The 23780-nt window shown below is 35.9% G+C and overlaps 4 protein-coding genes and 1 pseudogene across 4 annotated transcripts; 1 reads left to right on the forward strand and 4 right to left on the reverse strand.

The window, feature by feature from the left end:
• Positions 1-1458: 1458 nt before the first annotated feature.
• LOC104784026 (uncharacterized) lies at positions 1459-2579 on the reverse strand. Its single transcript, XM_087510548.1, has one exon. The coding sequence runs from the start codon at positions 2291-2293 to the stop codon at positions 1679-1681; it is 615 nt and encodes a 204-aa protein (XP_087366674.1). The 5' UTR covers positions 2294-2579; the 3' UTR covers positions 1459-1678.
• Positions 2580-5180: 2601 nt separating this feature from the next.
• Positions 5181-8636, reverse strand: LOC104781093 (protein SMAX1-LIKE 3-like). Its single transcript, XM_010505688.3, has 3 exons — positions 7232-8636; positions 6675-6882; positions 5181-6586 (listed from the first exon to the last, which is right to left on the reverse strand). Exons 1-3 carry the CDS (start codon positions 8371-8373, stop codon positions 5480-5482), a joined length of 2457 nt encoding a protein of 818 aa, XP_010503990.2. The 5' UTR covers positions 8374-8636; the 3' UTR covers positions 5181-5479.
• An 8018-nt stretch (positions 8637-16654) lies between these two features.
• On the reverse strand, positions 16655-18563 carry LOC104781094 (putative aspartyl protease At4g16563). Its single transcript, XM_010505689.3, has one exon. It carries the CDS (start codon positions 18235-18237, stop codon positions 16816-16818), a length of 1422 nt encoding a protein of 473 aa, XP_010503991.1. The 5' UTR covers positions 18238-18563; the 3' UTR covers positions 16655-16815.
• Positions 18564-19715: 1152 nt separating this feature from the next.
• LOC147946094 (uncharacterized) lies at positions 19716-22652 on the forward strand (annotated as a pseudogene).
• Positions 22653-22887: 235 nt separating this feature from the next.
• Positions 22888-23364, reverse strand: LOC109132525 (uncharacterized). Its single transcript, XM_019244169.1, has one exon. The coding sequence runs from the start codon at positions 23362-23364 to the stop codon at positions 22888-22890; it is 477 nt and encodes a 158-aa protein (XP_019099714.1).
• Positions 23365-23780: the final 416 nt, after the last annotated feature.

A 23780-nucleotide genomic window follows, 5' to 3' on the forward strand; every position in this document is an offset into this window, starting at 1 on the left:
CCTACAAAAAATTTGGTAGGAAAAATATTCTTCCAAAACCTTACCTAATTTGTCAAAAGCAACTATCATAGGAAGAAAGAAGATAATTTCATACAAAAATACTACGAGAATATGGTAGGAAATTTCTTTCGAAAATCCTACAAATAATTTGGTCGAAGGAAAAAATTTGTAGGAAAACAGAAAGCATATAGAAAGAAAAAACGTTGAATGAATTTGGTAGGAATGTTTCTTTTAAATTTCCTTCAAAAAGTTTGTTGAACTAAAGTTTGTAAGAACCTAGAAGGAATATGAAAGAAGAAGACGTAGAATGAATTTGGTAGGAAAAATTCCTTCGAATTTCTTTCTGTAAAAAATTAAAAATAAAAATAAAAAAGCTTTGTAGTGAAAATTTGGTAGGAAAATTGGTAAACACCCTAGATATAGAAACTCTACGCTCCAACCTCCATCTCATTCCTTTCTATACTTCTTATTCCTTTTTTTTTTCTGGATCAAAATTTTTTCCTCCTCCTTTTTCCTCTTCTTTCTCTTTCTCTTTTGTTCTTCTTAGAAAACCCAACATTTTGCTCAATTTTCTCTAATCGGAGCAACTGATCTCTTTCTCTACCTCTTTCATCTCGATTGTCTTCTTCATTGGAAAAGAAACCAAGACATCACCAACAGTTGAATCTATCCATACATCACCAACAATCGATTTAACAGACCCAACTTAGAAGCTGAGAATCTCTATCGTTGAAGCCAGCATAGTTCCAGATCTGAAGCTTTGGAGGAGCGTTAACCGTCTCAAGCAAAACGATAAAACCTATTAATTTTTTTTATTTAGTATTTAGATTGTAAATATTTGTTTATTAGGTTTGTAATTTAGTTTGAAAAATGATTTATATTTCTAATTAAATTAATAATTTGATTTTATATATTATTCGGATTAATAATTAATAACTTTTTATTAAATTTGAAATTAACAGAAAACAACATTAATTAGATTTATTTTTTATTAAGTTTGTAGGAAAATTATAAGACCACTTTGGTATGAAAATAATAAGAATGAATTTCCTACTAATATTTTGGTAGGAAAATAGTCAAAAAACCTCTTTCCACTTTCTTTCAAAATTCTTACAAATTTTTTTTCGTAAGATTTTCGTAGGAAATTTTCTTTGAATTTCCTTCCAAAATCGATTTTCTACGAACATGTACTTCTATTTTTTTGAAGGAAAATGGTAGAAAACAAGTGTTTCTTTTCATTTTCCTTCGTAATATGCGATAGAAAATTGAATGTTTTATTGTAGTGTACTTCCTATCCAACCATATTTGTTACGGGGAAAAATGTGGAAAATCAAAAAGAAAACAGTATTCCAAGTCCAAACAATATAAAATTTGGTAGATTAATAAAGCCAAGTATTTGATGTGATTTATATTATGTTTTTGGCATATTTAATATTTTATGGAATCATGCGAGTGATATTTTCAGTACGAGTTATTACGTTTAAGAACCCACACGTCCGTGTGATAGATAGCCCCCATATGTTTACAAATTTACAATAAGATTTCGGTTCGGTTTATGATTTGGTTAATTACGGTTAAATACTCATAAAAAACAAACGAACCGGATATAATGGAAATGTTGACGCCGTATCTTTGACCGGGTCAATGTCCGGTTAATGAGAGAGATCAAACCCTTATCTCAGCCGTACAAACCCTCCTCACGAATAGGGGAAGGCGACGGCGTGTAGAACGGCGGCGAAGCACATGGAGTAGAAAACGGCGTCGTTCCGTCGTGGTTATAGTCACTAAAGTCAACCTCGTCGTCGCTTCCATCCGTCAGGACAATCTCCTCTACCACTTCATCATCCTTCGCATGATCCTCCGTAGAGATGCTTCCACGTGGTTCAATCTCACCCGTCCGGTGATGATCGGACTCGCTCGTACAGTCTTCAGCGATGGTGAACAGAGTCTCCGATGGCCCGCTAAGTAGATTCTCTCCCGTTGACCACTTCGACGCCACGTCATCGACCGGCGGTGCGGCTGCTGGAGGGAGCGGCGGAGCGGTGGCGGAACCTATTCGGAACTGTTTGTTCTCGAGACAGAAGAGGAAGAAGTAAAGAAGCTCTTTGGACGGCGGTGGTGTAGCATTGGGATCACCTCCGCGGGAGGAGAAAACGTCCAGTTCTGATCCGGCGATACTCCGACGACGGAACCGACGTTTCCACCACAAAACGTAGGCGAGCTGTGCCGTTACAGCTACGAGACAAAACGCGAACACAGCGACGAGTACTGCTGCGGTTTGGCTTAGACCCATTTTCACAAGACAGTTTGTGTGACTTGTGAGAGAGTAACACTTAAAAAACTGCGTCGTTTCGTTTGTCAAAAGTATGATGGATTTCGTGTGTTTTGACTTTTTAGTAGATAAGCAAAGAAACTGGGAGAGGGGTGATTTCGTACATTGTTACAAATATTATCTGGTAGTTGAAGTGTCATAATCGGAAAAGAGTTGCTGAGTAGGTTCCGGTTAGAAAGATCTCATTAATCGGGATTGAAAGTGAACTGAAGGTGTACAAATGTACACGACTTATACTATTTCAAGTTCTAAATTTCTTTAGTTTTGTTGACCAAAAAAATATCTATAGTTTTCTTTTTTACAATATACAAACAGCGAGCCTGAATTATGATTTATGATATGCTTCTTCACCCGTGAAAAAAGTCGAGCATCACGTTGAACATAAGCTAGGTGTGTGTGACTTTTATAGCAATCAAAGCTTTGGGCCAGTAGATGATTTAAAGAAGCCCTAGTTATTAACTAACAACATGTTAAACGGCCCAATATATAGTCTTCTTTTTCTAAGGTTTATTTATACGTCGATTTTTTTTTTGTCTCATATGAGATATCCACAGGTTCATATCACTTTTGCTTCAATTTCAAAGATGGTTCAGAAACATAACGTCTTCTAGATCTCAGTTAGAAACTATGTATATAGTTTTTTCTTTAAAATAAGTTTCTAGTAATTCATGTACATCAGTACATGTACTGATAACATACCTTTGAATAATTGAAGTACGATTTCTTCTTGAATTCATATATGCAATTGAATTCATAGAAGTATTGTATATATGATATACAATCCCTTGAAATTACCAGTTCTTTAAAGATATGGATTTGGGCCATGAAGTTTTCAAAGTCTTTTTTGCCAACACCACTCAGTTTAAAATAAACTGAACCTATAGTGGATTCATGTGTTGCTTACATTCCTAATAAAATAACTCGTACTCTCTCTTGTTTTTATTTAATTAATAACCGATAAAAAGTTTACAAGAGGAGGAAAAAGTTAGTTTGTTTTTATTGCTTTATAGAAAGATAAAAAGCGAATTATGTTGAGATCAAAGTTTAGGTCTATAATGACTAAATGCCCATCACAAGACTCTTAAAAGCTTAAAAACCCCAAAAGCAGAGAGATAGAATTTAGCTTTTTTACTCTTCTCTTTTGCTCTTCTGCTTTAAAAGGGTCACCCACTTTCTGCAATTCTTGTAAATAAATTAATTATATACTTTTCTAAAATCATGCTTAGCTTTATCTTCCTTCCTCCTTTTGAGGATAAACTTTAGATTCCATGCATGAATTGATGGACATATCTATAACGCATTCATATTATATGCGTTCATCTAATATGCAAATATATTAATGTGGATATCGTTGTGTTTACACATGGACGTTTTCTTCAAGTGGAATGCCGTATGATTTACATAATCATAAAATGTTTTATCATTTAGAATCGACTATAGATGAAGTGAGTTTTAGTATAGAAAAAGCTTTGTTGCATGCTTATATGAATAAAGGAGCGCTTGTTAAGATCAAATACATGTTTTTTGTCATTGAATGTTAATTTTAATTAAACAAAAAAAACTATTTTTACAATGAATGAGACCTTAAAACTGAGACAATTTAGGGTTTAGAAAAAGATATTGAAACCAACAAATCGAAATATTCTTTGATAAGGTTATGCAGGACATAAACAAATAATATATGAATATTGTTCAAAGTAACCACTCTTTTTCCACCCTACTCCACAACATACCCTAGCGGAAAAAGCTTTTATCTTATTTAAAACCCACATTTTTTGGTACATAAAAACCAAAGCAAAGCACCAATATTGTGAAAGGAGAATCATTCACAAAAGTGATCCACACATATTCTAAGCCCTGATCCGGGGGATGTACTGTGTACATACATCAATAATACCTAAAACTTGTGAGATTGAAATGAACACTTAAACTCGAAAAGGCAAAAGAGAAATAGAAAAAAGCAGTATAAGATTCTAAGGTGGTGGCTTCTTCCTTTCTCTCGGGAGAAAAGAAAAGAAAAGATGAAATGAAACAGAGAGGCAATAAAGTTTGTGGAGATCTTTAATATCAATCGAGCTGTCTTGGATTCTAAAGGAAACAATGACCAAATTTGTATGCTTTATCTTTAGACTGATAAAATGTTAACTATGGTTTGTCTAGTTTATATTCCGTCGGTTTCAGATTAGATGATGGTTTAGTTAAATGTGTACTTATTAAAATATTTTAAACCAATCAAATATCCCTATTCTATATTTAACGATCACAAGAACAAAGGGATAAGTAAGTAATATTGGTTGATATCAACTACTTGTAAGTTGTAATGAAACAAATCATATATTATCAGAAGTGCTATAATTGACATGGCTAATAACATTTTTTCGTAAGAAGATAATAAGAATTAAATTATTTATTATAAATGTAATTGAGTATTAGGTAAATACTGCACCACATGTTCGTTCTTTCTTCTAGCTTAAGTATAGTTTATCTTCTTTTTGTAAGAACTATTGTGAAGCAAACCATTTTTTTCTTTTTATCAAATCCAACTTTTGATTTATTATAATGTTTAAACCCATGAATATATTAATGTTTGCAATTTTTCAGTTTGTTCTTTTTTTGGAATATTCCTCATTTGAAAATTTATTATAATGGTTAAACCTAGATGTGAATAAGTCATGTTTCTGTATTTATTTTTTCTTTTTCATTGAAGAAAAAAAATTTTGTATTATATGAAAACCAAAAATAAGTCACTTGATGTATCAACAAATTATTTTTATAGCTCAATTCATCTTATATATATATATATATATATATATTTATATATATTGTTTTCCAGCCATTTTCCGTCACATTTTCTTCAACATAAATTACCATTTACGACCATAATATGATAATTTTACATCGCGAAAGAAGAAAAAAGATGAAAGGAAAAAACTCAAGTTTCTTCGACCCCCATATCCTTCTAGAAAGGTCCTAAGCCAAATTTAAAAAAAAAAAAAAAAAAAAAAAAAAAAAAAAAAAAAACTACAACTACACGTTTAACGCAAAGTATTGTCCCAGCCCAATGAAAGAGAAGTCCGTAAGAGAAGAAACAAATAACGCTGACGATAAACCATGCAATGCGAATGACCATGCATGCATGCATGATTGTTATGTTGATGAACACTTGAAATGAAACCGTGCATCCACCGCTTCGAGTAAGCCAATTTCATCACATGATTCTTCTTCACAAACGTCATCATCAAGAGATAGGTTGAGATCGAGTGCGACACAAGTAGCAATGTTCTTAGCCTCAGATTGATCTGAACCGTCTGATTTCTTATTAACAGGAGGAGAACAAGCTCTTGATCTTGAACTAAATCTTTCACAGCTCAAGATCACGATCGCGTCTCTAAGCGAAACTTCTTCACCACTTGAATTACGAACTCTTCCTCTCTCGATAGCTCTCTTGAAACCCACTTGAGACAAATAGTCAGCTTGTTCTATATCCTCCACTAAGAAAACTCTGTTTGGATCAAACGATACAGCTTCAGAGAACCTTTCTATGTAACTCCAGCTTTGTTCGTCTCTCGACCTCTTGTTCCTCAAATCTTCTGCGGCATCCGATCTTGTTGAAGAGAAACTGCTTAAGCAGATTGAGACAAAGCTGTCTTGAGACCCGAACACGAGTTTGGCCAATTCTCTAGCAATCTTTTCTTTGGCATCTACATCAAGACCTTGGAAGAACATCCATGTCTCTTCTTTTATATCATCGTTTCCGTTGATCTTCCTCGTACTTGATCCTGACCTGCATTTCAATATTGTTTTCGCTAACTCCGGGACTATATCCTTTTGCCACGGTACCTTACTCTCCAAGGCATCAGATAGAGTTGCTAGATTTTCTGCATTCATCTCTTTAAACCTAGACGAGGCATGTTCCACCTCCATTGCATCGCTCGAAGAGGCTGCCGAGTTGATTGTTGAATTAGGATTCGAACAGACAAGCTCTGTTTTCTGCTCGCTGTCATGTTCTGCAATGAAGAGTCTTAAGTGAGATGTCTCAGGGACCACGGAATGATGACGATGTGTGTTTGTCTCGATCACGGGCCAATCACCGTTGGTTTGAAGATGATGATGCATAGTACTCGAAGGTTGAATGGAACCAGAAAAGGAAGAAGTAGGAGAAGAGAGTGTGAGTGTTTTTAGAGATGGTCTCTTGTGGATTGAATCACAGATTGAGTTCCACTTCACTACAAGTTCCTTGATAGACTCTGAATCCTACCAAGTCCAAGAATCAAAACTTAGACGCTATACATTTAAATGGAAATGAGAATGTGAAATTGATTCTATGTTTTATTCAACTTACAGTGTTGCTATTTTGATTCTCCTTCTTGTACTGCTGAAGCCACGCCGGTAAAGCTGCAGTGGTTACATTACTATTGCTATTGCTATTGCTGCACTTTAAGAATCGAGCTTCCACCTCAAACTTGACCGAACATTCCTCACAGAAGCTGAATTGTTCCGATGGCTGTAGCTGGAGAGACACGTTCTCTGACTTCTTGACTTCAACCTCACTGATTTGAAAGAAAAAAATGGTGATTAATTATTAATTAAGGAATGTTAAACTTGAACGAAAATGAAGTAACTTTTCTTAGCATTTTTTCCAAAACAAATAAGAAAAAGCTTAAGATAAAAATATATATACAATAATAGAGAAAAAGGTAGGAAAAGATGCACGTTGGTTCACCGCTCTTTTAGATGATCACCAAATAAAAGCAAAAACACTATAGGTAAAATTGTCCTTTTCGAAAAAAGAGACAAAATAGTTAGAACATATCCAACAAAAATATTAAACGTAAATAAATGAAGAGATTTGTTGATTGCACATTATTTGACTATTTCAAAAGGAGAAGACTTTTTTACCTATCGGAGACGAGACTCAAGCGGAGGCTACTATTACTAGTTGCCGGAATAGTAAGACTAGTGAGACACCATAGGGACTCAAGCGAGGGTTGACCAGACTTGCATCTTACGTAAGTCTGGGAAGTCGCTAGACCCATCAACCAAAACCTCCCGTGATCTCCCATGACTAACCCACGAGCCAACTTCCCAATCTCCATTATCATATGTTCCACAACACAGTAGTTGTTGTTACTGTTATATACCGAAGAACCTCTGGTTCTTGACTCTACGAACCAGTTTAGATCTCCCAGATTTAGAATCACTCCTTTCCCTACACAGCTTCTCACGAGTGTCTCTAGCTCCTCTAGCTTATGTTCCACATCGGCTCTACTCGGTTGCCCGAACGATGAGAACGATAAAGTTATAAACTTTACGTCTTTTAAAGCCTCGGGAACGTCTTTTTTGTCGACTTTTTCCATCACCGATCTCACAACCCCGTCGACAGTAGCTAAACACTCTCCCACGATCACGAAATTTCTTCTCTTTTTGTCGACTAGACTGTTGATAACGTTCATGACATCCTCGTTCCTAACAGGAGTTAACAGCTTTCCCTCTTTAGGTTTACTAGAGGAGGTTGTTTTCGAGCAAATCTCTAAAGAAACAGCTTGTTCGACCTTGCTTTTCACTTGAGGACTTGAGAAACCAGCTTCTCTCATCACTCTACTTACGCTAGGATCATCGAGGATGGATATGATGAGCTGCTCCACCTCAATCTTGACTGCTAAAATCGGTTGCTGCTGGCTCTCGATGGATCCACGTCGCTGGTGAGCTTGTGCGCGTTTGAAAGCTGCACCAAGAGCGTTAGAGATAGAAGGGAAAGGGGAAGTTGGAACCCCTAACATAGGACTCCCTGTGGAGGTCGGGAGGCGGTTTAGAGCCACGTTGAAGCAGAGCTCGAGGGCTCTACATTGAAGAGGGTGAGTGTGAGATTGGAGACAAGCTGTTCTAAGTAATCCCGTGGGAGCAGAGAGCATGGTACTTGCCACATGGAGAGGTGTGACCTGAGCATGTCCTCTTCGTCTAGCCAACCCCATGGCTTGTTTCACAACGTTTGCAGCATCCGGTGTGAGCGCTTGCTCCACCGTGCAGCCTCCAGCTCTCATAGTGATAAAAAACCCTAAAGGAACACAAGGTGGGGGTAGTACTAGCTAGTACTGCGAAGTAAAACTTCTACGAGAAAGGCTTCAAGGGTCTAGGCTTCATGCCATTTATCTTGGACAACAAAAACACCCAAAGCAGAAGGATCTATGCACTGTCTCTGAATGGAAGGTGGGTTAAGTCTTAACCTAAGAGCAGAGTAAGGATAGATAGAGAGCGAGGGAGAGAGAGAGAGAGAGAGAAAGAATGAAAAGGGCTTGGTCTTCAAATATATGAGGAAGGAGGAGGAAATGTGTATGCTTTTCTTGTGAGAGAGGCAAAATTTTGGGGGGTGTTTTTTGAGGGTCCAAAGTGGATTTTGTAGTGCAAAGTGGAATGCATGTGATGACAAAGCAGTATCAAAAGGCAAAGGTAACTCAGCTTTGCCCATATATTCTTTTCTTTCTCAAATTTCACAAAAATAAAGATGTAATGGGTACTGCAGCTAAGTGGGTCTCTCTCTTTTCTGCAAAGTGTATCACTTAAAAGAACCTAATTAAAGATGCAAATCATCATTCACTTATATAATATTTATATGAATAATTAATAGCCTCAGGAACATTTGTAGAAAAATCTGGGATATTAATTGCTCTCCCTTTCTAGCACCTTGAGGCTACCTACTAGCCAAGTCCCAACACTTTTTCAGATAACAGACTCTTACTCTAGATCCAGATAAGTAAGCTAAACTCAAGACGCACATGTAAGTAAGTAAGCAACAATCTAGGAGCCACAAAAAACATAAATAGTAATGAACGGAATTTTTATATTTTTATAGCAAACTATTCCTTCCGTTTCAAAATATTAGATGTTTTAGCCCAAACACGCATAATAAAAAATATTTATTTTTTTAAAGTTTAACCAATCAAAAACAAGACTGCATAAATAAATGATATGAAAATATAAAATTAGTCTAAAAATTGCCTAAAAAATTGAAAATATTTTATATTATGAAACAATCAAAAACCTCTAAAACATCATATATTATGAAACGGAGGGAGTATGTCTTAACAAATCTAAGAATATTTTTAGTTTTACTCAAGTAAACATATTGTAGTAAGTGCTAACATGTAAATACTTATGATTCTAATGAATAGAAATGCTACCTCATTTTCAATACAAAAATTTCAGTTCCAAAAGATAACCACAAATCATTGGTTTGACCGGTATCAAAGACTAGTAACCAATTTTATTGTAAACGAAAAATGTTGAATAGTATATACGTTTCCCCAGCCAACTTAGGAGCACATAGAATGATTTTTGAAAATCAGACATGTAATTTAGTTTCCTAATGGAAAACATGTACAGAGAAGGATCACTAGCTTGGTCTTTGTATCTTTTTTGAATTTTGGCATGGTTTTTAGAAACTCAACCCCCTAAAAATATCAAAACACTAAAAAGCAAATCAAACCATCTGACCCATCACAGACACTATATATATGCATCATTCACTTTCCTTTCAATACTTTCATAAAAGTGTGTAGCTTTTGGACCATATATCTCATTTTTAAAACGAGAGAGAAGAAGAAACGAAGGTGTTTCGAACAAGGAAAAGACTAAAAAGAAAGCGCATAAGGCAGTCTCTTGGTGGGGACAGTCTTTGATTGTATCTGCTATCAACACGACCAATCATTTTCAAGTGCCTAATGAAATCAGAGTTTCAGATCAGTAACAGGAACTCACACCAATCATAATAAAAGAAAATGAGTTATTCAAGAACAAGAACGCACAAGATATATACTGTCTTTCTATTCATACGAAACACAAGATATATTTATTCATAGAAGCAGTACTGTGCATAAATTATTTTTAAATTGCAACATAAGAGATAACAAAAGTTTGATTCTCATACCACTAACGAACATCTCAAGCCATGTATATATATATTTTATCTTAACTTGGTAACACTAGATATATATACGCACACAAAGCTAAACAGATGCAGATGCCTGTTGTTAAATCTTTGAAGAATCCATTGAGAAAAATCACAAAGGCATTATAAGTTCAAGGAAAGTCCTATAATCAAAACAGTGATTAAGGAATATGCTACAGTCAGTGAACATAAAGAAATGATTCCGCGTATGGATTATTCAAACGTGAGATCATTGCAGTAATTGGTACAAGGAGCTTTACCTATTAGACTTCTACTTTGATGAAAACATATCTATCTCTCTCTCTCTCTCACATGAAGCATGCCACTGCATAGAAAGAAGAGAAAAATGCACCACCGTTCAACTTGCCTAGGAATCTTCAATAAGATTTATACACTTTGATAAGAGAATCATATAAGCTATATTCCCACTACAGATATGTATGGCTTAAAAGACACATTTATTAGTTAACAAATGATCTCTTCTTGTGGTGAATTGAAGAATAGAGAATAAAAATTACAATATCCTCTCACAAGAAACAAGAAATCTTCCTTTCATTCCCCAATCATCTTTTTTCAGCTTTTTACTTGTTTTTATGTAAGCCTTCACCTGAAAGCCACTATTCTCTGCAACAGGTACTATGACACTCACTTACTCACCCAATGCTTCTACAAAAGAAGCTAAAGTATCAATTACCCATGCATACATGTATCAACTCAAAATGGGGAAAATATGAGAATGTTATGCCATAAAACAAAGAGAGAAATGATCTTATAATCATTATATTAAGGAAAAGCATATGCATTTTTTGGTCAAATAAGTCCAAGTTATGACCCCAAAAAAACATGAATATATGGAACATAAGAGGACACAAAATTATCATGTACATAAGGTCACCATATACAAGAGAGATTTATTCTTCTATTTATCATAGATGCTAATAGGACACTAAGTATTCAGCTCGTTAATGTATCAGAAGTCAGAACACATAGACCAACAGCTGGGAATATATTAGTTTTCTAAATGCCCTTGGTTGATATTACGGGTCTTCATGAGGTTAATCCAAGTAGATCACATATATGTGCATAAATGCTTAGTTACAAAGGAATTAATTGTGGGACCAAAGAGGAAAGTTGCGAGAATAAACACAAACTCACAAACTGTTTCTTCCTCACTGTCTACGTTTGAGACAGGAAAAAAAGGAAGGAAAGGAGCTTTGTTTATTAGCTTAGACTCAAAAGAGAGATCCAAAGGGAGACCATAAATCATTTGAACGCAAAAGTGTTTCTGAATGATGAGAGCCAAGGAATATATGGTTGCTTCAGGCACACCCAATCAAAAACCCTTTTCTCCTTTAAATAAAATTAGCAAACTTTGTTTGCCCTAACTAAGATTCAACTTCTACCACAAAAGAAAAATCCATTTGCATAAACCAGTCCTTTCAAGAAAGTGTATATGACCAGAACAGTCAAATGTGAATGCTTTAACAAGGATCAGACCCCAGCTGTTTCTAAAGCGCTTGCGTTTACGAGAAGAACAGAATGTGAAATCAACCCATCTCTCCAGCCCACTTGCTAAAGTTTTAGCAAATGTGGACATCAACTTTTGAAGAGTTTAGCCTTTTACCTACACAGAATATTTTGCATCAGATTTTTAAAATTACTCACTGAGTATAATTTGCTTGTTTTACATTAAACTGAAACTAGCTTGTAGGATCAAACAACAAACAAAATTAGAAAACAAATACAAACTCGCTAATTGTTTCTTTCACGCATTACGCGTTTATTAGGGGGAAAAAAAAAGAAAAGGAAAGGCTTTGTTTATGAGCATAAACTCCAAAAGACACACAAAGGTGAGACCAAAATCATTTGAATGCAAAAGTGTTTTGAACGAAAGAAAGCAAAGGAATATAGATGGTTTCTTCTGGCACACCCAATCAATTCTCCTCTAATTAATCAAAATCAACTAACTTTGTTTGGTTCGACAGAAACATCCAGCTTCTGTCACAAAATAAAGAAGGGAAATTCATTTGTGTAAACCTACCCTTTCAAGAAAGTGTGTGACCAGGATGGTCAAAATGTGAACACTTTAACCAAGACCAGATCCCAGATGATTCTAAAGCACTTATGTTCGCAAGAAAGATACATCGGAAATCCTAAGAGAGTCTCTCCATCTCACTTTATAAACATTTGAGTTAATGTAATATCAGCTTTTGAATGAATTTGGCCTTATACAAATTGTTTGCACCAGAATATCTTAAAAAAAAAAAGTAAGGTGTATATATTGCTTGTGTTGAGTTAAAGTGAGAAACTGGTTTTAGATCTTGCATGAATTTTAAAACTCATACGTGGTTTTTGTGTGTCTTTTCTGCATGACTTTGCCCAGTGGTTTCTATCAAATCAAACCCTTTTCCAGGCGTTTTCATGGAAACACACATACAATAGAAGAGTGCGTCTAGAATTCCTTAAAATAATATTAAAATAAGACACTCTTATCCTTAAAATAATATTAAATTAAGGCACTCTTATCACAAAATCAAGTATATAGAAAACAAATACTATATGGGATTATATATATACTCAAAAGGGACTCCAATTTGGTTTTTAGCTCTCATTCAAAATAAGCATCTTTATTCTCGTGGGTGTGGCCATGTGGGGGAAAAAAAGAATAGAAGTAGCAAAGAGAAAGAGAGATATATGGGAATAATTTAGGAAAAGAGATGGCTAGCAATATAGCAATATGAAATATAGGTGAATACATGGTCACACATACCAATTATATTATTGTATACTCAACTATACGAAATATATGTATTACATGGTCACATGCATGAACTATATGACGTCATGTATTCAACACCATAGACATACAATCTGGTACACTGATTAGACTGGTGTTGACTCCGGCGTTGACCAAAAAAAATTTCTAAAATTAAAAATTAAAAATAAGAAATTATTATATTAAATCATTTATGGTTTTTATTAATTAAAAAATGTTCAATTCAATATCTAAATATTTTTTATATATTTCCTAAATATATCTTAAATGTAAAATAGAGAACCCAAACCCTAAAAAAATTTCTAAAAATTAATTTAACATATTGTAATTGTGTAAAAAAGGGTAAAAATAAAAATGTTCATATGTTAAAAGTAAATATTGTGAATTTTTTTTTGTTGTTGTTTATATGTTAATTCAATATCTAAAGATAATTATAAATTCAATATCTAAAGATAATTCAATATCTTGAAAATAATTATAAATTGTTTTATATCTTGAAAATCATTATAAATGATTTTATATCTTGAAGATTATTATAAATGATTTTTTTTTATCTTGAAAATAATTATAAATGACTTTTATTTAACTATTTACTTTAGCTTGAAAAATAAAAAGTAATTAATTATAAGAATGAATATATTAGATATATATATATAAAATATTTGGATATTGAATAGAAAATTTCTTTTAATCATGAAAACCCATAAATAATTTACTATAATAATTATTTTTTAATTTAGATTTTTTTAAGTGTTGGTCAACGCCGGAGTCAACGTCGGTCTTCGCCGGAATCAACGTCGGTCTTCACCGGAGTCAATTGACCGGTGTACTGAATTATATGTCTATGATGTTGACCACATAACGTCATATAGTTCATGCATGTGATCATGTAATACATATACTTTTTGTAGTTGAGTATACAATAGTATACTTGGCATGTGTGACCATGTATTCACCAATCCTTGGTGTAGCTAGTCATCTTTTTTCTAATAGTCTTAAGGCATAATTCTCCTTTGGATGGCGCCTAACTTTAAGAAAGAAAGAGATAAACTATAAAGATTAAAGGAGGAATGGAGAAAAAGTTGTCCTAACTTTGACATGACAGCCTTCTTAATCTAATGTTATGACCTTTATTCACAACATGTTTCTTTATTCACAAAACTATTTCTTTGCCTTGCATAACAACATGACTTATTGATCCCACAATCTTAAAAAAAGGTTCGTTTTGTTTCAAATATATTTGAGTGTTCCTTTTAAGAATCTAAAACTGTGGGATATATTCTTCATCACCTTGTTCCCTAGATTTTCCAAGGGTTTAAGCTAGCAGAGCCGCACAAGTATCTTATTATATCATATCATCGGATAAATATGTGAATCCATAATGTCGAAGAGATCTAGCGTATGCAGTGAGCATCCGTTGGAATTTGAATTTCATGGGCCATCTATCCTTTCGAAGATAAATCACTATGCAAACAAGTATACTCACAATCATACCAAAATTTGTTCTCAAATAATAAAAGCCCCCAACAAAAATCAAGAACTGCTTGGTTACTTGTAACAAAATAAATTTCCTACAAGTCAATTTCTGTAGTATACCAGCTAACAATCATGCACATACCAAACATCGAAACAAAATTTTCTAATTATTTGCTAGAATCATTATGGTACCTTATGTATTATCATTAATCTGAATACTGGATTTAGGCTCATCTTGAGACAGCGTGCACATGATTTAACCACATACAACAGATAAAGATCTCAATCATTAATCAATCAAGTGGCATGAGCTCAAAACTAACTTGAATTGTGAGGTAAATGAGCAAACTGAGAACAAGCCCTATGCACAAAAACAATCTCAAAAGCCAAAAAAAATACGAATATTAGAATCATTACATTGTTCATGTTTTCAAATTTTACGGAATTTCAAAACCAACAATGTTCAAAGGAGAACGTAGGTTGGACCGGTTGGTAATTATTAAATTTGCTACTAATTTTTTTTTTTTTTTTTAAAGGATGAGAAGCGAGAGAAGACTGTTGACGATTGATTCTTGTAAGTATCTAATTAGAGAATGCCGGAGAAATGCGCCGGCGACGATTGGATCTGATCAGAAAGAGGAAACCCTTGGTCGACCGTTTCGCTTGTATGATCCTCCGCGTCCGCGCGCGTCAAGTTTTGGGCTTGTTTGGTTAAACTCAAACATAACGGAAGAAGCCCACAAGTTAAGGCCCATTAACGGTATAAAGACAGTTTCCAGGTAAAACTTTCTAGTTTGCTTTTATGGGATCATTATTTTCCTTTTTGCGATTGATTAATATGATATCAAATATCAATCAACATCTCCTGCTACATAATTCAAAACATATTAACAAAATTAATGTATTGTATCTTATAAAATTGCACGATGCTTGCATGCATAAAATATGGTTTGTAATATCTGAAAAAAGGATTTTAAAATAAAAATGTGCTCCGAACCTTTTTTTTTTATAGATAGATACAGGTTTGTAGGATTATAAGTTTCTCAGTAAAAAACAGTTTGTTATCCGATACTTATATAAATAAAATGTGGCCTTTCGATTATTTTTTTCTTAATCAGAATTAATAGGTTAGTGGTTTGTTGTACTAGTGTGTATATCTATCAATATCATCTTGTTGAATTTAAAATTTTAAATATGTATGCATATGCAAGTGAGTAAATGGAAAGATAATATAGATTGATGATGCTGCACTTTTTTTTGTTAGAAACTATGAACTTTTATTTATGGCAGATTTTATGAAAATGGTCATGGTCTGTGTAAGCTTATCTTCTATTTCTTTGGACCAGCAGTTTTTTCAGATTGAAGGAGATCCATCCAGCTGCATTTTGGCTAATAGTGTGTACCACTTTTTTTTTTTAGTCGGTCGGCCGCAACTAAGTGCAACGGTTACATTATTCCAAAATGTAATCTTCTTAATCACGTTGATTACACTTGTTGACAATGAAAAACAAAATAAGGTCCCATTGATTCATTCATTACACTGACCAAACAAAAATTACACTGATCGCGCGCGCCAGGACAATGAAACCGATCGGAACCTCATTAATTAGGTTTGGTCTTTACAAAATATCTTAATCTATGCACTTTTCGTGAGCTGGCATGGCATGGCATGATTAGGATTAGGAAGGTGCCATTGCTTTACAAATATTTGACAAAAGAATAAGAAAAAGTATTTGTTTTATTCGTGCATTGCTTATTGCCTCCTTTTACAATTCTCCAATTTTTCATTAAACCGAACATTTTGTGAACCGATTCTACTATATAGTTGCCTGAATTGTCATCTAAAACATTTTGTGAAAATGGGTTATACATTCCAAGCTACTAATTCCTGTTTTATTCGAACTTTTATTAAATGGACAAAAAAGGTTTTACTTTTGGACCTTTAGTAGACGTGGATATGTACTTACATGTTTTGTTTCACATGAATAAAATTTATTAAAAAAACTATACAATTATATAATTAGTGAATAAATTAGTGGTTGTTTCGTTATTTTTGATCAATGGACATCGACGTGTGCATCACTATTATTTGACAATAATGTCCAGCGTCGACAATTTTAGCATATGAAAAAAAAACAGTTAAATTTTATTTTTACTACTCTTACATATTTTTGTCACAATTTATAAACATTTTAAACACCCTCTATTCTTTATTTAGAAAAAAGGAAAAAAAATCATAAAAATTGATCTTCATAAAAGTAAATTTCCGAATTTACCCCTGGAAACTCAAGGGCTACACCTCTTCTTGGCGAACCCAAACCTGTCATTCTCCAAATCGTATTCAACCAAATAGTTCTGCTGCTGAAAACTCCCCAGTATAATCGCCGGACCAGTCCCGCCGGAGGGATTCACAGTGTTATCGGAAACCACCGTGAGACAAACAGTATCAGTGCTCCCAACGAACGTGAAGAAATTAGCTAACGGCAACTCCATCTTCGCTCCACCTTTAAACACAAAAATCAGCTCCGGGATCTCCACGTCTCCTTTCCCGGCGATGTTAAAACACGGTCCGAGTCCGGTGACCTTCTCCACGTCTTTTTCGCGTGTGTAGTTCGACAACTGCGCCGCGAATTCTTCGGCGACGGGGCTAAACACGGGTCGCTCCATGAACGTGAATGTGGATCCGGAATCAACGATGGATCCTCCGTTACCGTTTCTTCCCGGCACGAGAAACTTGTACGGGATCTTCACCTGCTTCTTCCCGACGTAGATTCGCCGGAGATTGAGGTAGTAGTACTCGAGAAACGCTGCGTTTGAGACTTTGGGGTTTTTCCGAAACGGCGTGTAGCTAAGACCCGGGGTTTTCGACCCGGAGTTATGACCCGACCCGGTATCGAGATCAAGATTTGTGGTTACGTTGGTGTCGTCGTACCGGCGAGAAACCAAACAGTGAGAGAATCTTTTGAGTTTCATCTGAGAAGGAAGCGACTCGGGTCCTCGTCCAAACCCGGCGATGCCAGCGGGTTGTCGGGTCGAGAGAATTGAGCATCCGACTACGAAATTGGGTACGGTTAGATCCGGGAAATCAAGTGTTTCGGATAATAAAACTCCAGCCGTTGATCCTAATCCGTATTGGAGAATGTACGGCGGACAAAGGACGGTGCAGTTTCGGGTATTCGGGTCGCATCCTCTGCATTTGAGATTGGCTCCGTATAGAAACTGGCATTTCGGATTCTGACACCCGATGACCCGGGAAGAGGAAGAGTTCTTGGGGATGAATCTAGGGATTCGGGTCGGATCCAAACCCGAGAAACCGCAGCCGGAGCAGAGGTACCTCGAGGTACAAGGGAACCAAACGAGACTGCTTCCGGTATCGAAAACGAACGGGATTGTTTGAGACGGCGTGCCGAAGCTCAGGGAGACTGAGTATCCGCCGTAGCTTTTAGCAGAAAGTGGGGATTTCACGACGGTTGCGGCGGAGGCTGTGGAGGCGGAGGAGAGAGCGTCTTCGTCGGGTTTAACGGATGTGCCATGTTTGAGCTTATAAGCTCTAGCTATCGATGAGTCGGCGAGGCGGCGGAGGGAGAGGTAAGGGTCTTTAGGAAGTGAGTGGTCGGAGTGGGAGAAGGGAGAGAGAGGTAATTTGACGGCGGAGACGATGGAGAGGAAGAAGATAAGGAACAAGAAGAAGAGAGGAGAAGAAGACATTGTTTGTGTTTTTGTGTTTTGGGGTTCGATGGCTTATGGGTTAAGTAAGTAAAGAAGGAGAAAGAAGAAGACAAAGAAGTGGAAAGTGGAGAATCATGTTCGATCTCTGTGACTTTCTTCTTCCTTCCTTTTCTTTTCTTATTAAAAAAAAAAATTGTTTTAGAATTAATTTAAAAGTTGATTATATATGTGTCTTGTTTTTACTATAAGTACGTGGAAATGTATTTTTGTATCGTCGACATTATACGTCTCTGTAAACGTAGAAACATGAATCAGAGCCCGCTAACACATGTTTGTATTTATAGAAAAATGCCGATGGGTATGGAATTTTGTGAATGTATGTGTGTTGATTAATGATATTCCCTGTACAATTATTGAAATCCAAATTCTAATTTATAGAACTAATAATACTAAAGTTGCATGCATATGTCGTTGAAATATAAAACCTATACGAGAAAAAAAATGAGAAAACAGTGGATTGATATCACAATAGACTTCTCCTTTTCAATTAATTTGGGTTTTGATTGATAGGCCATGTGATTGCTCAAGTGGCTCAAAGTTCATTTACAACATCATGTGATGCATATTTATTTATTAATAATGCATATCTTCTCTAACCAAATTTACACGTTGCTCTAATTGAATAATTTTGTCTGTGTTTTTTTTTCAGGAATGAGGTCCGACTTTCTTGCTTTAAATTCATGATGGGAAAAAATCAAAATAATTTTGGGAAAAATGCCAAAAAAAATCCCATGTTATTTTTATTTGAAAATTTAATATCCAATGATTTTGCATTAGAATAAAAATGCCTCGTGTATTTCTTTGATGTTTTTTAAAACATCATGTTATATTGATTTGTTGAATCAAACATCCAACTTAACAGACGTTAATTTGATTAACGGAATCTCTAAACCGGGTTAATTAAACCAAACACGTGGTTAATTGGTGTTAAACGAAAGACAATAATGCCCTTAGTTATCTCCCCCAAATCGATTTGCTCAAACCCTAAAAACATAATTCCCCAATTTCTTTTCTTCTTTGTCGTGTGTGTTCTTCTTTGAGCAACTTATGGATCGAGTGATGAGTTAAGGCGTTTGTTTTTGTTGATTGGGTTCAGTGTTTTGGGCGTGAATTCTGAGAGTATCACGGAGATGAGGTATGTCGATTTCAGGTTTTTAGGTTTTGGGTTATCGGTCGATTGCAATTTTGGAGCCGATTTCAATTTTTAGGAATTTTAGGGTTCATAGATTCTATTATTAACGATTGGGTGGGTGAAATCGTTCATAGATTATATTATTTTTGATTGGGTGGGTGAAATCGAGATCAGTTTAGGGTTCATAGATTTTATTATTTTAGGGTTCATAGATTTCAATTCGATTTTTGTTTTTTAAGGGTTTGTTTGTACTAATCGTGAATGTCTTCTTGTTGTGTCTAGTGCTTTCGAGTGTTTGAATTGCAAAATACACTATAGAGGAGATGTATCAAGCAATGAGCAATCATTCGACTACATAGGAGGAGATTCGAAAGACATGTTAGTGGATCCCGATTTGATGACATGGTCTATTTTCAGCGAGTTTTGCGTAGAGAATGAAGTGTATGGTGAAGTCGAAGACGTTTGGTATAAGCTTCCACATGAGGACATAAGTTCAGCAAGATCAATTGGCAAAGACAAAGATGGTGGGATTAGGGAGTTGTGTCGTGAAGCTGTTATTGGTGGTGAAGTCGATATATACATCGACAATGGAGTTTCTGTACCAGAACCGTTTCCTCTTACAAATGACGATGTTGGTGAAGATGTTGCAGATGAGGAAGACGGAGTAGAAGATGATGCTGAACCCGATCACCATGGTGAACAAAGAACCAATGAGGAACAAGTTCAGCAAGATGATGGGGTAGATCCAGTAGAAGAAGGAAGGCATGATGATCCTCGGTTTTCAGCCTTTTTCGAAGAAATTAACAATGGCAGACAAGGTGATGAAGCAGCGGGTGGGGATGAAGCAACATGTGTTAATGAAGCAACATGTGATGTTGAGGAAGAAGATGCAGATGATGATGAATTTGAGAGGCAATGATTTGATGCCGAGCGTCCAGATCATGTGATGGACACAGACGATGAATGGGATGCATTTGATGAAGAGGAAAGGGTGACATCAAGAGCTAAATACACCAAGGATAAAGAACCTTATTTGTGGTTATTGCAGAAATTTCACAGTGGAGAAGAGGTCAAGGATCAGCTTCTGCGGTATGTGTTGAAGACTAACTACGATGTGAAGCTGTGTATATGGGGTTCATCAAAGCTGGCCGCTATATGTAGCCATGAGAATTGCAAGTGGAAGATATACTACTCAGCTCATAGGCGCACAAGTAAGTGGATAGTTCAAACTTATGTTAATACTCATAACCATAGTCAGAGTGGGAAAGCTAAGATGTTGAAACAAGAAGTTATTGCGAGGATGTTCAGAGATGAAGCAAGAGGAAGACCAGGATTGAGGTGGACTGATATCAAAGATGAGATAATGATGAGGTACACACTATCAGTATCTAAGTGGATATGTCAAAAGGCAAGAAGAATGGCATTAGATATGGTGATAGAAACTCAAAAAGAACAATTTGCGAAACTCTGGGATTATGAGGCTAAATTGAAGAGGTCAAATCCGGATACATACACATCGATTGTGATCATCCCTCAAGCGTCTGGTAAGCAACATTTTGACAAATTCTACATTTGTTTTGATGTTTTAAGAAGAACATGGAAGTCTTGTTGTCGACCCATCATTGGATCATTCTTGAAATGGGAACTAAAAGGCGAGATCCTGGCGGCTGTTGGGAGAGATGCAGATAATAGAATCTATCCTATTGCTTGGGCAGTAGTTAGAGTGGAGGACAATGACTCATGGGCATGGTTTTTTGAGAATCTGAAGAAGGATTTAGATTTGGGGTTGGAGAGTGGTTTGACTGTGATTTCCGATAAGCAGAAGGGGTTACTTAATGCTGTTGTTGACTTTCTTCCTAATGCAGAACATAGGCATTGTGCTCGTCACATATATGCAAACTGGAAGAAGGCACATGGTGACTACTCCCATGAAGGTTATTTCAGGACAATTGCATATAGTCGAGTAGAATGAGATTACCGGTTTAACATGAGAGCTCTGAAAGCTTATGATGAAGCTGCACATGATGATTTGCTGAAAACAGAACCAAAGACGTGGTGCAGAGCCTTCTTTAGTGGTCATTCTAGTTGTGAGGATGTTTGCAATAATTTATCTGAGAGCTTCAACAAAACAATCAAAGATGCTAGGAAGAAGCCAATTTTAAATATGCTTGAGGATGTTAGGAGACAAGCAATGAAGCGTATTTCGAAGAGACGTGATAAGACTGGGAAGTGCCAAACTAAGTTCCCACCTCACATCATGGCAATCGTTGAGGCCAATCGCAAACATGCAAAGTTCTGTTCAGTTCTCAAAAGTAGTGAGAATGTCTACGAGGTGTTAGAAGGAAGTGGTAGCTTTGTGGTCAATCTTCTGCATAGGAGTTGTGCTTGTAACCAATGGAATCTCACAGGAATACCTTGTCCCCATGCAATTTATGTCATAACCGAGCATAATCTTGATCCAGAAGAGTAAGTTTTGATATTTACAGTTTAAAGTTATACATTGTTTAACCAGAAAACTGACCATCATTTTTCCATTGTAGCTATGTCGATAGACATTATCTGACCACTGTTTGGCAAGCGAACTACAAAGAAAACATTCAACCTGTGAATGGAGAAAGATTGTGGCTTGGAACAGATAAATGATCTATTGAAGTGCCTGACAAAAAGAAAAAGCGTGGGCGTCCTAAGAAGTATGCTATGATAAAGGAACCAAGTGAATCATCAACCAATCCGTCTAAGGCTACAAGGGAAGGACAAACCGTAACTTGTACAAATTGCAAGCAACCAGGTCATAATAAAGGCACTTGCAAAAATCCGGCTGTACAACCAGCTCCTACACGCAAAAAAGGGAGACCAAGAAAGCGACTGGTAAGTATGATTATTGATTCTTTCTCTTTTATTACAACTTTCTGTTTTTGACATTTTAGCGTTTTCATAGGATAATGATGATCCATGGAGCATACACAATGCACCAAAGAGGTGGCAGCAAGCTCAAACCCAGTCCACTCCAACTGTTTCTCAAAGTCAATCCGTAGAAGAACCTCATCATTCAAGTGCTCCAGCAGCTGGTAGAGGACGTGCTCGTGGACGTCCTCCTGGAACTAAAAATGGTGAAGGCAAAGGTCGTCTCAGAGCTCGTGGTAAAGTTCATGGCAAAGACAAAGATGAAGCTCCTAAACCACCTGTTTTCTTTATGTCTCCATGGACTGACAAAGTCTTTGATGTTTGGCAACCTAAAAAAAAACTAGTTCATGTCTTATAGGTTCTGATTGATTAGGATGGTACAATGATGTCCTTAGGATGATTTTTTGGTGGGATCCTTGATTTTTTTTTGGTGTGGGATCCTTGTATGTTCTCAAACTAAACGGCTCTTTTGGATCAATGATACTGATTTTTAGGAAATATCCATTGCAAATAACATCAAACAGAGATTAACCATACAACAGACTAAACGAAAACAACAATAACAAACAACAACAACAACCCAAGATAGCCTTCTACTTTCCCAATCCTAGTATCATCCCAATTACTACAATGAACCCTCTCCAAGACAACACGATGAACTGTCGGAGCATTATCTCTCTCTCAGTAGCTGCCATAACTTCATTTTCAAGATGATTCTTCTCTTGCTCGTATTTGTTTACTAACCCAGTATGCATCGTCGTCGTCGCACCACTCAGACCATGTTCATTCATGGCTTTTAGAGATTCCTTAAGCAGTTTGATTTCATCTTTCTGATGACGAAGCTCATCTCTTGCTTCTAATAAGCTAATCTTCTGCCAACCACACGGCTTTTCTTCATCTGCCCAACCAAAGAACCCATGAACAGCACATTTGTAGAATCTTCTTCCTGGATTATCGTTTGTCCACGATTTTACAACAATAATCGCTTTTCCACAATTGCAGATAGGACCCCCAGAACGTCTCCCTGAATTTGCATCAGACCCAGAACTTTGACTCATCACTCGATCCATTGGTTGTTGGCAGAAGAAGGAAGGCGACGAAGAAGAAAAGAAATTGGAGAATTTAGTTTTTAGGGTTTGTCATCTCAAATCGATTTGGGGGAGATAACTAAGGGCATTATTGTCTTTCATTTAACACCAATTAACCACGTGTTTGGTTTAATTAACCCGGTTTAGAGATTCCGTTAATCAAATTAACGTCTGTTAAGTCGGATGTTTGATTCAACAAATCAATATAACATGATGTTTTAAAAAGCATCAAAGAAATACATGAGTCATTCTTATTCCAATGCAAAACTATTGGATATTAAACTTCCAAATAAAAACAACATAGAGTTTTTTTTGGCATTTTTTCCAAATTACTTTTGTCACCAATTTAACTAATTACGTCTGAATACTTTTCTCTCCATAATTACATGAAGTTCCAG

Source organism: Camelina sativa, chromosome 4, assembly GCF_030686135.1.
Source record: "Camelina sativa cultivar CO46 ecotype springtype chromosome 4, ASM3068613v1".
In the NCBI taxonomy this organism is placed as follows: domain Eukaryota; kingdom Viridiplantae; phylum Streptophyta; class Magnoliopsida; order Brassicales; family Brassicaceae; genus Camelina; species Camelina sativa.

Bases quoted from the DNA above. Each gene is read 5' to 3' on its own strand.
- LOC104781093 (XM_010505688.3), bottom strand. From the start codon at position 8,373: ATGAGAGCTGGAGGCTGCACGGTGGAGCAAGCGCTCACACCGGATGCT. The intron at 6,883-7,231 runs GTAAAAAAGTCT...CTTTCAAATCAG, and splicing joins TTGAGTCTCGTCTCCGATAG to TGAGGTTGAAGTCAAGAAGT. The intron at 6,587-6,674 runs GTAAGTTGAATA...TGGACTTGGTAG, and splicing joins AGAATCAAAATAGCAACACT to GATTCAGAGTCTATCAAGGA.
- LOC104781094 (XM_010505689.3), bottom strand. From the start codon at position 18,237: ATGTCTTCTTCTCCTCTCTTCTTCTTGTTCCTTATCTTCTTCCTCTCC.
- LOC109132525 (XM_019244169.1), bottom strand. From the start codon at position 23,364: ATGGATCGAGTGATGAGTCAAAGTTCTGGGTCTGATGCAAATTCAGGG.
- LOC104784026 (XM_087510548.1), bottom strand. From the start codon at position 2,293: ATGGGTCTAAGCCAAACCGCAGCAGTACTCGTCGCTGTGTTCGCGTTT.